Below are 16,017 nucleotides of genomic sequence, written 5' to 3' on the forward strand. Positions count from 1 at the left end.
TAGTCAGAGACTCATGACTGAACCCTATGCAACCCTGTTAGAGGAGCCGCAACAGGTCAAAGAAATCTCGGTTCAGGATGCATTCAGGCTCAGTGCCAACCACCAAAGTGTTGAGTGTTTGGCCCCTGCAGAGAGCCTAGGGTGTTGTTCCCTGACTAATGATGAAGTTTCCGCAGTCTTCGCAGGCCATGCTGAGTGGGACCAAGGCTCAAAACAGAGAGCAATCTCCTGGTTGACTGAAGAGCTAGATCGGTTTCCCTCACTAGGCCAGAACACCTTGTCTGCCTTCTCGCTCCAGGAGCTACAGGAGGAGCAGAGAGCAGATGTGACACTGTCTCAAGTCATTCCGTTCGTCGTACGTGGTCGGCGTCCATCACGTAGAGAAAGAGCTCACCTGTCGCACAGAGCGCAAAAGACGATGAAACAGTGGGAAAAGTTGAAAGTGTTGGATGGTATCCTGTACAGAGTGAGCAAAGACCTGCTCACTGGCAAAAAGCGCCATCAGTACGTGACCCCATCCACATTAATCAGTCAAGTCCTGTCAGGTGTCCATGATGATGCTGGCCATCAGGGCCAAAGCAGAACTCTGTACCTAGCCAGGCAGAGATTTTTCTGGATCAACATGGAGCATGACATTCGCGAGCATGTCAAGTGCTGTAAACGTTGTGTTGTCAGCAAAACACTCAAGCCTGAGGGGAGGGCTCCTCTTGAAAGCATTAAAACTACCGGTCCTCTTGAGCTTGTCTGCATAGACTTCTGGTCCGCAGAGGATCACAGGGGCAAGAGTGTGGATGTTCTAGTAGTGACTGACCATTTCACCAAGATGGCCCATGCTTTCCAGTGCTCAGATCAGACGGCAAAACAAGTTGCGCGCCAGTTGTGGGACAGATATTTCTGTGTCTATGGCTTCCCTCAAAGGATCCATTCAGACCAGGGCGCCAATTTTGAGAGTGAGTTGATCCAAGAGCTGCTGCAAGTGGCCAGGGTGCAGAAGTCAAGAACGACACCTTACCACCCTATGGGTAACGGTCACACCGAAAGGTTTAACAGGACCTTGGGAAATATGATCAGAGCCCTACCTCCGAGGGAGAAGCACAAGTGGCCTCAGATGTTGCAGACATTGACCTTTGTCTACAACTGCACCGCTCATGAGTCCACTGGTTACGCACCGTTCTTCCTAATGTACGGGCGTATCCCCAGGTTACCAGTGGATGTCATGTTTCACAATGTTGCAAGGGACAATGATGTAACAGACTATGACAGTTATGTAAAAAGGATGAGAGATGACCTCAGAGAAGCACTCGCATTGGCCCAGACTAACACCGGAGCTAGTCAGCAGCGTCAAGCAGACCTGTACAACAAAAAGCAGAAAGGTGTTGACATTGAGGAAGGAGATCGTGTCCTTTTGGCAAACAAGGGCGAACGGGGTCGTAGGAAGTTAGCTGATAGGTGGGAGTCGACCATCTACACTGTGATCTCCAAGAACCCCACATGCCACACGTATCGCATCAGGAACGTCAAGAGTGGACAGGAGAAAGTTGTCCATAGGAACTTGCTTTTGCAGGCTAATTTCCTGCCCATAGAGTCCGAGGGCGAACCAGAGATGTCTTTTGCCAGTGAATCAGAACTCGGCCAGGAGCAGAGTCAATCTGATGGAGAATCCCCTGTCGCTGATCCTGAGGACGATTGTACTGAACGCACAGCCCGTTGGGTGGCTCAGATGACGGATGACTGTGTCCCGGCTCCTAGAGGACCCCAAGAGTGTGACAGTATTGGAGACAGTGTCTGTGCGCAGTTGGATGATGAGGAGCATCAGGACAGTGACAGTGCCAGTAGTGAAGTAGCTGCTTACCCTGAAGTAGGTGATGACAACAACAGCAGGGCTTGCACTACCCCAGTTGAGGAGGGAACACTACCAAGTATCAGTTACCCTGAAAGTCAGCCAGTCAGCGAGGTTGGGAGCCTCGTGAAACATGGTGGTGTACCCCCAAGTAATGCAGCAGGCCAGATCAGGACGAGAGTGGGTCGAATAGTGAAGCCTGTGAATAGGTTAATCCAGACTATGAAGCAAAGAAACCTACAAACAGGCAATGTAGCTTTGCCAAGAACTTGTTTCTGTGAGGGCTACTTGTTTTATATGTTGGGTGATTTTCATGTCAGATGTTAACACCTATTTTGAGATTGTCTTCAGCTCAGAGTACTATTCATCATATAGTAGCTGTTACCGTGTTGTTTGTTCAGGATAGTGTATAAGGCACTTTCTCTTGCGAGTAAACATTAGGGGGTCTGGCCAACTTTCTTCTGTTTACTCTCCCCATGAGTTGGGAAACATATTTGTTGCACGTATCACCGGGTAGTGAATTTCCAGATCATTGACAGTTACGAAATGTTATATGTGACGCTCAGTTGCTCACCCTTACCTAACGGGTTTTGAGAAGTTCAGGGGGGAGTATGTAGCTGAGATATAATGTACGAATTGTGAACATTCTCAAAACTGTATTGTACATAGGTTATACTTTTTTATTGTGTGAACTTTATTTTTTGTGGAACTGAGGTCCCGTGTGTCATTGTTGAAGTGGGACATTAATCAGTGTAACGCCACCTGCGGCCACATTGCGGGTGTGGGGTTTCCTAGCCAGAGCTGTACGGACTCCACACTGGTGAGGCACGCTTTCTGTAGCTCTTCTCCCTGTACTAAATTATCCATATAAATTCGGTGTATTTGTCTTTGTTAAGTATTGGCTCCTAGGGTTAAAAGCTCTCAAAGTGTTTTCAATCGCTTTGAGTGAGAAAAATGATATTTGGAACTGCGCTTTATCTGTTGTATCATCCGTTTGTGTGGAACTGACTTGTGTTAAACAGGGTGAGGAGAAGCCTGCTGCCGCTGTGTGACACTGATTTTGCTGCTGCACTCTGTTTTATAGGTATGTGTAAATGTGTAGTTTTTGTTTTATGTGTATAATGAGCTCATGTCCCGAGGCTGTGCTCTGAGCAGTATCTTCAGCCATGTTGGGAAGAGTTAAAAAGTTGTTTGAATATGTATTATGCAATTGACCTATTTTAATGGGAATTTGAATGTTATATGTTATTGTTAGTGATTCCATAATTGTCTCTGTTTTACCCCACTGTAATATTTGATTTTGAAGTGGCGATTGTGAAAATTATTATTTTGATAAGTTGTATTTTCTTTTATATGATGCAAGCAGAGCTGTACGGACTCCACACTGGGTGAGGAGAAGCCTGCTGCCGCTGTGTGACACTGATTTTGCTGCTGCACTCTGTTTTATAGGAATAAACCCTGTTTCCAGCCAGTCCGTGTCTGTTGTCACAACGCAGTCGACCATTTCACATCTGCTACACTGCTAAAAAATGAAAAATAGATATTTGCAAAATTCTGCCTAAATATGTATTTTACCAGGTTAATGTGTGTGGCGGGGCGTGGTCTGCAGCACCGCTGCAGGGGAGGAGGACGCACCTGAGCGGCAACCGCAATCACGCCTCCCCGCCTTAACGTCTGTGCTATCTATGCTGTTGTGTTGGTGTGTGTCAGGCTGTGAGCTGCAAAGCTACAGCCGGCTATATGCGTACAGCAACCGTGTGTGAAAAGGGGTCAATAAAGAGATGCTGAAAAGCATGTTCATGGAAATCGTCGGGTCTGCCGTGACATGTTTACAATGGGAATGAACCTCTGCGCACAGCGTCTGCAAATCAGGGCTGTACGAAGTCACTTTCATCTTTACACAGGACTGTAAGCTGTCATCTGTGAGGCATGAGCTGTGTTTGTTTGTAACATAGTTCACAGTGGAGAATAGTTGCTGACATAATGTGGATCCGAAGATCCATAATAGTAATGGTCAGAGGTGTGGACTCGAGTCACATGACTTGGACTCGAGTCAGACTCGAGTCATTAATTTTATGACTTTAGACTTGACTTGAAAAAATGTTGTAAGACTTGTGACTTGACTTGGACTTTTACACCAATGACTTGGGACTTGAATTGGACTTGAACCGGTTTACTTGAAAAGACTTGATATTTTACCCCAAATATAAAATTTAACATGCATATAGAGATTGAAAATGTGACGTCATTCACGGGTAGAACCGCAAAGGATTCTGGGAACTCGTGGCAAGCGGTACTAGCGCACGCAGGCTTTCAATTGAAATCAGTCACACAGCGATAAAAAGAAACACAAAAATGTCAAGAAGCTGTTGTATTATTAACTGCAATAGCCGGTCGCATGACAGCCACGGGAAGCCGACGGGTAAAGAGATCGGTTGTTATCGGATTATGTCGTTGAAGAGAAATTGTTCGAGCCATGTTTCCAAGATTGCAGCCATTCAAAGATCAAATATAACGTCCCAGAACACTCCAGCTCACAGGTTAGTCTGCTCCAAGCATTTACACGAAGGTCAGTGTCTTTTAGTACTTAATACGTCATTTTCATAATATAATTGGTGATATAGGTTACAAGCAAGTCTGGCGCTGAACAGAAATGGTCGCGCTATGCTCCTTTATTTATTGTGCATAAATAGTGAATTGTCCTGACACAATATTGCGTTTCGCTTCTGTTATTATGGTACATTGACAAAAACATATACTTTTATTCACAGGATAAAACAGGTTTTTTGTATCACTAATTGTCCAGTACGATTACAGCATACAGTATTATTGTCACTGCTACATTTCTGTGATGCCTACAAGAAATTATTTCCACTACTAATTAATTACCGTTGAGCTCAAAGGTCCTATTAATAAACGGTTAACGAATGTGTATTTATGACGACGATTTGTGAGACTGGTAAACTTATGATACGTACGATGGTCTTTACTTTCTACACGGTGCATTTCAAGGTCCTGCACCCATCCGTCGGTAAACTGTACCTGGGCTTGTTGCAGTGACCGGAAGTTACTAAACTTCATGAGTGTATGCACTCACTCCAAGAACCGTATGATTATAAATATGCATATAAATATGCTAAGATGAGATAGCTGACTTCATCTAACTAGCAAATGTTTTCCAGGCTACGTTGGTGATGCAGTTTTTTTTTAATATGTATGATATTTTTGTCATGCGATTTTAAAGCCGGTCCTACAACCGCATCCAAGAATAACATGCAGCTTATCTCAGAACTGTCGGTGAAAATTATTCTTGGAGCTAGGTTTAATTGAGCTGCATTTTAAAGAGGTGCAATTTCACAATTTGTGTATATTTTCTAAGTTCACTATTTTGTCATGTGTTGAGAAAAACACAGATTAAAAAATTACATGGTCTAATATTTACATTTAGCATATAACTGCAACATTATTTTTTCGTTTTTTTTTTAAAGACTCGAAAGGACTTGAAATTCAAAGTTTCAGACTTGTGACTTGACTCGGACTTTTACACCAGTGACTTGAGACTCGACTCTGACTTGCCTGACATTACTTGAGACTTGACTTGAGACTTGAGGATAAAGACTTGAGACTTACTTGAGACTTGCAAAACAATGACTTGGTCCCACCTCTGGTAATGGTTGAAAGTCTTGATAAATGCACGGCGTTTCGGCGGGTACACTGGCTTCCGCGAGTGTGACGCTTATTTTGAGAGATGAAAAACTAATAGAATATAATTTTATTTTTTTATTTCAATATCACAATAATCTTCCAATTTAGAACTACAAGTTAAAAAAGAACTAACATAAATAAAATACACTTCAGCTAAATACTTCAAATTTATTTTCCCAAACCACGCGGAGCCGCAGTATAAGGACTAAAGAGCCGCATGCGGCTCCAGAGCCGCAGGTTGCCGACCCCTGACTTACACCAAAGCAGATGAAATAGGTCCCTGCAGTTTAACTGGCTTTATGTTATCCTGTGATAAACTGTTCCCTTAATTTTTTTGACACGTGTTCATGGACACAGTGCTTCATAGGGTGCCACTGTTACATTATTATTTTAAAAGCTAAATATTGATACATTGTGTCAGTGTATCAACACAAAATCGGCATGCAAAATGTCAGCGGATCAAGGCGTGTGCATTTATTCCACATGGTTGGCAAACAGAGGAGCGGGTAACAGAGTAAAAGGTCACTGATCATCACTCTCAACTACTAATGTAACAGTGCTGATAAGTGGGGTTTTGCTTAATTAAGTTATTTATTTATTTAGAAAATGCGGTATGGTAATTTTCTGAAATTCTCGGCATGACATCACTAGAAGATGTTGTCAGTATGCTGGGGTCTGACATGCACTGCATTAAAAAGTTTCGCTCTAATAGATGTTCTAGCACGAAACAGCAGGATGAGGCCAGAGGTTGCACGAATGCAATGTTTTTGACAACTTCTCCCGTCTTTCAATTTATATGGTAAGAGGTCATTCAGGTTTTCTGGGAACAGTTCTGGCAAACATTATACAAGTTACATTATTTGTGTGCCTGTTATCAGATTTCATGGATTTTATTGTCTGCAGTTTGTTTCTTCTTGTCTCTGCTTAGTCCTAGAAATTATTTAAAAAATTTTTGGCTTAGTTTTTAATGACAAAAGGTCAAAACAAGTGTCAGTAAAATTATTTAGACAAAAATTCATCCTAATGTGCTTGTTGCTTCAAACTCAGAGCCCCCGTTTCTCCTGTCATTTCAAATACACGACAAACTGCAAACAACTGTGTTTAATTAATCTTTCTGTTTTGTGTTGTCATCCATTTATCCACGTGCAGTCTTTATTCAATTTCTTGACTTTTCTTGTGTTTATGCTGCCCTTTGCTGCAATTGTTAGCTGTGATTATACCCATATTAAACCATCCCTTCCTAATGCCCTTTCAGTGTGAGGTAATGGGGGAGGGCAGAATATTCCTGTTCTGTGTGCTGTAAAAAAAGCATTTCAAAGTTTATCTGAATCTAATTTTAAGCTTCAACAGCACATGTTTTATAAGGCTTGGCAACCTTTCCTGCAATATTCTCCACGGACAAATCCACAGCCCCATGTGTGTATGATTTAACTCCCCCAGAGATAATGTGTGCAACAGATTGGGTTATTGTCGGCATGTGGGTTTATTTTAGTTTTTTTTCTTTGTTTGTAGTTTGGAAACTCTATAAGAATATTTGAATAATAACAGTTATGATGCATTTCAGGGTTTTGTCTTCTTCACAGTGTATTCATGCCGATTCATCTGTGGCTTGCGGGATTCACCATCAGACAAACCAGACTGGCACCAGACCAAGGGTGAAATCTGGTATTGAGCTCTGGGTTCGCCTTATCTGCTCGCTGTTTACTAACAGTCACAGAGTCCATCTCTTGCAGCAGCTCTGTTATCTCAGCGACCCAGGCAACACGAGCAGAATGCTAGAGCAGCTGCTCTAGTCTCAGGCCAAAGTGTGTGCATGTGTGTCTCTCTGTGGATGTGATTTAAACCTTTTCTCATTCATCAACTTATAAACAATGGAGCATCATGTACAGATGAAAACAAACCCACCAATGCAAGTACTGCAGTGAATGCTTTGTGATTGGTTCAGGTACAAAGGAAGCTAGGCTGATAAACATTTTGATCTTGTATCCCAGCTGTGGCCACAACAGAGAGCAAAAACCCAAGTCCCAATTTTAAAAGTTTATCTAAATTTGTGTTTTTTCAAATTAAAAGCCACGTTTTCAAAAACTAATTTGTCAGAGAACACGACAGAATGAGCACTTAAACTGTAAGTGGACAGTTAAACCCCAAATCAGTTTGACATATTTTACCCCCTGGCCTTTAACAATATTTATCCATTTAGATTATTTTGGTGTCAGTTGCCCAGCTTTGAGAATATCTGCTGTGGAAATGTCTGCCTTCTCTTGATACTATTGAACTAAATGGGATTCAAAGTTGTGGTGCCAAAAATACATGAAAAAAAAACCCACAACACAAACCCTCAGCAGCAGGGCTTATTTCCAGAAATCATGACTCGGTTACGAAAAAATAAAATACACAAACTTTGCTGTGAGGAGCTTCATGTCGGAACCGTTTTCTCTTTTATTGAACAATACGCCAAACATCACTGTGCAGAAGAAAGAGCCCATATCCTCACGTTGAAAGGCACTTCCTAGTTTAAGCGTGACAGGATGTAAACATTAACCCTCACTCCTCGCCCCCTCAGCCGAGCGCTGATGTAAGCTAGCCCCAAACTTCTTTAGGTTGGTGTATGTAGACAACAGAAAGAAAATAGTTCCTACATGAAACTGCTCACGAGTTTTCATTTTTTTTGCTTTTTGAGTAACTAGGTCATGAGTTCTGGAAAAAAAAAAGACATTGCTGCTGAGATGTTTAAAAGTATTTTTATTGGCACTTGGTGAAATACAAGGCAAGTACTATCTCTTTCCATTACACTCAAGAGAAGGCAGACATTCCTACAGTGAATAACTGTAGAATAACTGGGCTTCTCAAGCAAAACAGTCTAGATGGATAAATGCAGGTGCAGGGGAAAAAACATGTCATATGGATTTTGGCGGGACAAATCAGCTTAAAGCTACAATCTAAATGCAAGTGTAACATTGTAATACAACTGAGGATTAAAAAAACCCAATTAAAATAAAAAAGGTGGCAAAAATCTTACCCTGTGGAGGGGGTCATGATGCAGCCTCCGCGATCAACGGTCATCCTGCAGCCGCAGCCGCGCTCTGGGGTGTCATGGTTCATGCCAAAATTGTGACCCAGCTCATGTGCTAAAGTCACGGCTGCACCCAGCGGGTTGTCGGAGTGATCCTATAATGGACAAAAAAGTGAATCCAACATGGTAAATGTGTACAATTTTGTGCGTTTGACTATGCCTGAAGTTATTTAGGGAAGCTATAAGCGAAGAAAAACAACAAAAAAGTGAACTGAAGTGAATTATCCCTCACAAAAAAAAGCAAAGAAAAGAGGAGAGTTGTCAAAGAAGACCGTTTTTAAGCTGCAGTTTCAAAAAACAGTAACTGTCCACCTTGCTCCTTTTGTCCTTCTCCTATTACTCATTCTCCTCATGGAGGCCGGAATTCATCTGCCATTCCACTACCCCTGCAGACCCAATCATACCTGCTGCCAGTGGAGACAGCTTCTGCAGGAAGTCCCTATAAACCTATCTCTGTGTGACTTGGTGCTGCATTGATAAGCGAGACAAGGGAGACAGAGATGGAGAATGACACGCGCGAAAGAGGAGGAAGTTTCACTTTCTGCTAGTTTTATAGACAGACTTGGTGGGAAGAGCCAGACAGAGATGGGGGGCATTTGGAGGGTAACCAAGATATTAAGTCAGTGTAGTGTATAAAGCATGTGTGCCAAGGTGAACGGGAATGGTAGTAAACAATGACAAATGACTACAATCAAAATGTGTTATTACTTTGCCAAAATTCTGCTGTTAGATAAAATACATCATTTTCCGCAAACTGTAACAAAAAAAAGAAAAGAAAATCACCAACAGGTTTTGACAATCTCCTTTCATTCAGCGCAAAACAGACACATTTTCATGCACAGACTAATGGGCAGCATACATTTCTCACAATGTTATCTGAAAAATGAAACTGATATTACCATTATTTTTCTTTCTGTTAGAAAAAGAAAAAAACACTGATATCAATCTCATGAATGTATAGTACACATGATATAAGCAACAGTAACTCATAAGCTTTATTTTGCATAAAGAAGGAAAACAAAGGGAAAACAGTTCGCCTGACTCTGCCCAAAGGTAGAAAAAATAAGAGAAAAATCACCGACTGTATCATGCATTTTTTTCCAGCTGTGACTCTGAATACAGATTCCTCACTGCATGCCTATGTATGAGTGCCACTAATGCCAAGCAATACATTAACCTCTCTGCAGGTTTACACAGAGATAAGTAATGTAGGTGACTGCTGGCTGCCGATGAGCCTACGCACAAACCTCCAGTATCTCAATATGCTGTGCAGACCAGAGCATTGAGCAGGCAAATTGGTTAATCCAACTTCTGCCATGAGGAGTGCTTGAAATGGGAAAGAAATGTTAGGATAAATGTTTAAACTAAAAGAAAATACAGAAATATCTGTGACAGCAGATAAAACACCACTGATGAATTTTGTAATATTCCTTGAAATGTCTGTGTGTTAATGTGCAAGATTCAGAATTTGTAATTAAGCAAACCTCAGGGAAAAAGAAGGAAGGAAAGAAAGGCTGCCAATTTACTACTGTGCATCTTACCATAGTTCTCTGCCATGCAGCTTATATGAGAAAAATGTCATGCTTCCCTCGAGGACAAGGTCATATGTCAATGTTAAGGACAAGATGAACCACTTCCTGCTGTGATTAAAGATCAGCATCATGGGGAGCTGCACCCTGCTTTTTCACAGCAAGGATGGGAAAACTTTCCTTTGCTACTGTCATGTTTACCAGTGGGTTAGTGCATCTACACTGTGCGCGCGTGTGTGTGTGTGTGTGTGTGTGTGTGTGTGTGTGTGTGTACGTGTAATTCATAGCTGAGTGCTCCCTCACAAAAAAAGTGTAATATGAGAGTCAACAGCCACAGCCATTACTTTGAAGCTGCTACGAGCTGCTGTTGTAATGGTGAGAATTTGTGGAGATGGTTGCAACCAAGAAATGCTATGATGGGTGTGAAAATAACTCTCAGACGACAATAATGTACCACATAAAAATCATTTACAAAAAGACTTAGGAAGAAAAAAAACATAGCATTGTGCTAAAACAAAAAAGTGAGGCTGCACTGAGGAAGATTAATACATTGTAGCGTACGGTTTGAGAAACAGTTCATCTCCTCTTACTGTCCCCTAACTGCTTACGTGGCCCTTTAATCTTGGTCCAGACCATCTGCTGTATGTAAGTGATGGGGAAACCAAACATCTGGAGAATCCTCAGTACGGCCACGGCCAGAGGAAAACATCTCCATTAATGGGGGACACATCTGGGATGAGGCATAATGGCACTGGGATGATAACCGCTTTGTGATTTGGCGCGGATATCAAGTGCTGTAAAAGGCAGAGGAGCCTAACAGGCGGCTAATTTACTACGTGTCGAAATTCAGTGCACCAGGGGTGCGACACAGTCGTGGGTAAAAATGGATTTTTGATTCAAATGCATGCTGTGCAAGAGCTGACATTCACTCACAGATAGATCAATTCATCACATAAAAATGTAAATGCGGTTCTGTTCGAAAGTCGAGGTCCTTTGATTTAATCCTGTGCCCCACCAATTCTACTAGCAACTCTTCATTGGCACCCTGTTAGCTCTGGAAATGAATTTAAAATCCTTCTCCCCACATACAAGGCCTTGAATAATCAATCAACAATCTTAAATACCTCTTAGTACCATATTACCCCAATAGAGCACCTTGCTGTCAGACTGCAGGCTTTCTCGTGGTTCCTGGAGGTTTTAAACGTAGCTATCAGGCCCCTCTCCTCTGGAAACAGCTCCCAGTTTGGATTTAGGAGACAGCATAAAGCATATAGTTAGGGCTGCTATAGACTTAGGCCTCCTATGATACACTGAGCATTGAGTTGACTCCACTTGACTCTTTTCATTCCCCAGGTGAGAATGCCATTAAATTTTTTCTTTTCTCTCACATAGTTTGCATTTTGTCCCGTTTCTTTATGCTATCCTTTGTTTTTTCTCTATCCCATCACAAACAGTCACAGCAGATGGCTGCCCCTCGCCGAGTCTGCTTCTGATGGATGGCGTCTTCCTGTTAAAGGGGAGTTTTTCCTTCCCACCATCGCCTAATGGTTGCTTATAGTGGATCACCTGATTGTTAGTGTTTCTCTTTAACAGAATGATTCACAGCACCTTGTGGCAAATGCCGTTGTGATTTGATGCTATATAGATAGAAAGTGAACTTTCAGCCTGCACTGGACTCATTCAGGAGTGACCCCTGCTTGTCATTGCAAACAGAAGCTCCACACACATCACTGATAAACTGGAGAGTCACACTGAAAACGTCTAGTAATTACCACATAAAAGAGCAGCATCAGTTTAACCTTCCGCCCACCTTTACTCATGTTCCCTCATTGATAACTGTCCTCTCTTTCATTCCAGTAGCTGAAATGACAATTAGCCACTGGTATCACTGAATTTCTTTCCATTTGTGATCGAAACACCAGGTCACCAAAGCTTTCAGTACCTGTCCAGCTTTAGAAGAATTTTACGACGGATTGTTGTTTGATGAATGCTGACCTTGACAGAAAGCCAGTTTAACACGTGGGTCTGAAAGAGGCATTTGAGTTGCAGCGCAAAAGATTGATTGCACGACTGTTAGACTTCAAATAGCAACAGTGTGCGTGCCTGCAGAGCAATCCTTCTAAGAGTACACATTTTACATATTGTTATGTGCAAGCTGATGTTTGTGGTAATGTTAATGTAAGGGAGGGCCAACACAAATGTCATCATGTTTTAAAGCAAGACTTCCTGGCAGGCTTGTCTGCAAGTGCCCTTCCAGCAAACAATGAACACCTTTTCTGTGTAAATCGGGGCTGGATTGTGTTAGCCTAGTGAATCTGAACAATGTCAACACTGATACAATCAGGCTACGCAGAGGAAAGGGAGGGTGGAGGCATGCTGGGAGTAGTAGGAAGATTTTACACTCACCATGACAATACCTCCAGACTGCTCAGCAGTGCACATACTCATAATGGGTGCCATGCCAATGGTGGTGCCCTGGAAGTAAACCCCACTGCCAAGGAGAGAAGTAGGAGACGGAACTTTTAGAGGAGAAAACTGCTGTTACATGTTTATAGTAATGGTATAAGTGAAAAACTTCAATTTTACCAATTAGTTTTCCAAATATCAGGCCAGATATGATTGTTTAATCATATCACACCTGTCAGGAGAATATGTCATTGTTTCAGTCTGTCTTTTTGTTAGCAGCACTGTTAAATTCTACTAACAAATTCAATGCATTACATTTTCAATCCAGGAATTTATGCCCTAACATAACCAGGTAGGCTATCATATCTTCTTAACCACCAAATGGAAATAGTAAAAACAGGGAAATATAAGCTTGATGTGAAAATGAAAGGATTCAGATGAAAATCTCAATCCTGATTTCTGTTTGGGTCCATTCCCTGGTGGATGTATGTGGTCTCACCCCTACATCATGCAGTCTAGGTGCAAATATTGGACTGATTACATTTAATAATTTAGATGTCCACCTTATAAGTTGAGCATTGTCGTGAGGTTTCTGGGGAAGCAGTTTGACTTTCCTCCAGTCTAAGAACTCGTGCAGGGTGGTGAAGGGATCTTGGGTGATGGGACATTTATCAGAGTCGCTCCACACCTCCAGACCCACAAGGGCCACCCGGATGTTCAGGGCCCTGTAGAACTGCACAGAAGATTTTAATAAGAATGGAAAAGCATGGAGAAAACACAAATGCCCATAAGACTGTTACATAAGTGAGACTGTTTACTGGGGTTTTACCTTTGTTCACTCAATTAATTGATGTATGATTCTTTTCATCCTAGCAAGCCTAATCAATCACACGTTGCCTTATTTTTCTGACAGTATAAGATCATGTCTTTGCCATTTCCTTAAAGTAAATCTATCTGCCTACGCAGCATGTAAGCTATAGAGACACAGCTCAGGCAGTGGTGTTAGGCAGACTAAAGTCAGCTGCTTTAGTAGGAAATTAATATATCACGCAGACGTGCCATTAATCTCTGCTGCCAAAAATATTTCTATTTTAAAAAGGTGATTTATCCCTCCTGTGCAAAGGGGTGGAGGATGTTTTACCTTGTCCACATAATTGGCTATCTCTACCAGTCTCTGCTTCACCTTCTCCAAGTCCTTTCCTTGTTTCTGAAACTGAAAACAAAAATGCATGTAATCAGTGGAAGAAATTACACTCGCAAATTGTGAGTGTTTCATGAGGACATAAGAGACCGTCATTTCCAGAACATAGAAAAAAATCCTCAAACCACAACAAAGGACACAGAAAAGCAGTGATTTGTATGAATGAGTTGAAATATTCACTGGCACTACATTTTTCTGCGTGTTGGGCAGGTTGTCAAGCTGTGACCATCTGGATCTAGAAAAATCTCCTAGTGTTAGAGAGGCGAATGGCATGGCCACAGGGAGCAGGTATGCTGGCAGATACGACAGCTTGCAAAGCTTTGGATCCAAATTGCAGCTCAAGTCAGACCTTCCAGTTTTACCCTTCTGTGCATCCAACTGCACCGATGCTGGACTGTATATCTAAGCCTAACAACATACTTGATCCCTTATCCTTCCTTTCATTTCCTTTCCTCCCATTCAGGTCAGTGGCATTAGCAGAGGGCTGTCAAGAGGAAGCCCCACAAATAGCTCTTCAGTGCTTATGGGAGACTATTCACTATCCGCATGGTTTTTCCCCGTTTCCTGTCTGCTCTGCTGGGAAATTGAAAAAAGAACTTCCTGTCAGAAAAGAGACCACACTGCTTGTTGCACACTCATCCCTCTCTGCAGCTCCAGTGGGATCTATTCCATAGTTACTACAGCTCATGCTTATACCACAAAAGGATTGTGGGCTTTCAGTGTGTCGTCTCTGCTGGTCAAAAACTGCATTTGCGAAGAGAGGCAAGTAGGTGCATTACCTCTCTGTTGTCTGCAACAATGATCAGCTCGACATATTTGGTTGTCTTCTGAGCATGCCTTTTATGCTGTGATAAAAACAAAGATGGGAAAAGTTCGACAGTTATTAGGAAATGCGTAGAAGATCAAGACACCATTTCTGTCATTTCTTACCGCTTCTACTTAAAAGACTTAAGATGAACCTTTAAAAACTGCAACAGCTAAAAAAAGGTATTTTATTTACATTCTTGCCAAGAGATAGATGAGAAGATAACACTTAAACGTCTGTTCACTAAATATAAAGATATAACCTGGTATCTATTCTGGTATCTGGTTTTAGCCTGCAGGCTAAAACACTGCAAATCAGGCTTTGTCCCAGCTGATATTCAGAAATATTTCCTTTAAAAAAAACAAACAAAGATGAGATAATCTATCTAATTAAGTACTGTATATAGGCAAGTTTCACTCCCTAAGTCAGACAGAGTTCTTAATGCTTGGAAATAGGGGCAGATGGATGCTGCACCTGCTCAATGCAAAGCACTGGCCAAACCTTCTGCATGAGCTCTTGACTCTGTGCTCCCAACGCTGATAAAATGAGTGTCAAACCCAAGGCAACACCCTGAGGGAACTCATCCAGACAAGAATGCTTGCCAATATACTCATCTTGGTCAAACGCCCATTTATCTTTGATCAGTTCAATGATCGGCCTAACCTTCAGACTCGCTTAATGGTGAAAAACTGCAAACCAATAATGTAGCCCTTAGTCGCTTTATCCAGTGACACTGTGATAAAAAAGAAAAACCCAGTAATAATCTCACCCTTGTGTGGAAGGACTTGAAGGGGCTTTCAATGTGGTTTTCAACTGAGGACGTGTTGAAGCTGTGGCCGCATGTTCCGGGGGTCAGTCTGAGCTCTTCCACTCGGTAAATGAAGTGAACTCCGGTGTCATCGCCAGACACAGGCTCGATGATAAATGTCTTGTTTTCAAGTGCGATGAAGCCTCTGCGGAGACAACAGGATAAGTCGGAAAACAAAACCTCAAAGCATGACCAGTCTCTCAAATGCAGAGTTTGATTAAATGGGCTCTCTCTAATGGAATACATAACTGGGGCGGCTCTTTTCCTGCAATCCCACTTTTACTAAAACCAGATGTTGTTTTGTTTGAGAAAAAGACATTTTTTTTAAAGACTCACATCTTTTAATGTCAGATCAGAAATATATACCACACATTAATAACCAAACAAATCTAAGTGGTCCTTATGGGGAAACTTAACATTTTCTGTTCCCAAAATGCTTCCTTGCTGTTGGATTAAGCAGAACAGATGAAAATGTGCATGCCTAATACTTCAGTTTAAATACAACTTTGGATTGTGGTTCATTTTGTAGCAACAGCAAGATTATAATTACTGCCCAAATGAGTCCAGACATTTACTGGATCCCACCGTGAGTAAAGACAATGAGGTGTGACATTTCACCAATTCCTACGAGTCACACCAACTCACTGACA

General features: G+C 41.9%; 1 protein-coding gene and 1 long non-coding RNA gene across 3 annotated transcripts in view; one reads left to right on the plus strand and one right to left on the minus strand.

The window, feature by feature from the left end:
- The window catches only part of adam12b (ADAM metallopeptidase domain 12b), a 103,946-nt gene that overhangs the window by 48,660 nt on the left and 39,269 nt on the right, over positions 1-16,017 (minus strand). For both annotated transcript variants that reach the window (XM_085296598.1, XM_085296597.1), the window contains exons 6-11: positions 15,329-15,512; positions 14,534-14,599; positions 13,695-13,766; positions 13,117-13,286; positions 12,554-12,638; positions 8,565-8,713 (exon numbers count right to left, since the gene is read on the minus strand). In XM_085296598.1, coding sequence (XP_085152724.1) covers positions 8,565-8,713; positions 12,554-12,638; positions 13,117-13,286; positions 13,695-13,766; positions 14,534-14,599; positions 15,329-15,512 — 726 coding nt within the window. The remainder of the gene's footprint in view (positions 1-8,564; positions 8,714-12,553; positions 12,639-13,116; positions 13,287-13,694; positions 13,767-14,533; positions 14,600-15,328; positions 15,513-16,017) is intronic.
- LOC146560958 (uncharacterized) lies at positions 2,462-3,311 on the plus strand. Its single transcript, XR_014894823.1, has 2 exons — positions 2,462-2,924; positions 3,207-3,311. It is a non-coding gene; the product is annotated as an uncharacterized LOC146560958 (long non-coding RNA).

The sequence above is a fragment of the Mchenga conophoros genome, linkage group LG13, assembly GCF_057382185.1.
Source record: "Mchenga conophoros isolate Kocher_MC1m ecotype Shallow Benthic linkage group LG13, M_conophoros_male_GT1.1, whole genome shotgun sequence".
NCBI lineage: Eukaryota > Metazoa > Chordata > Actinopteri > Cichliformes > Cichlidae > Mchenga > Mchenga conophoros.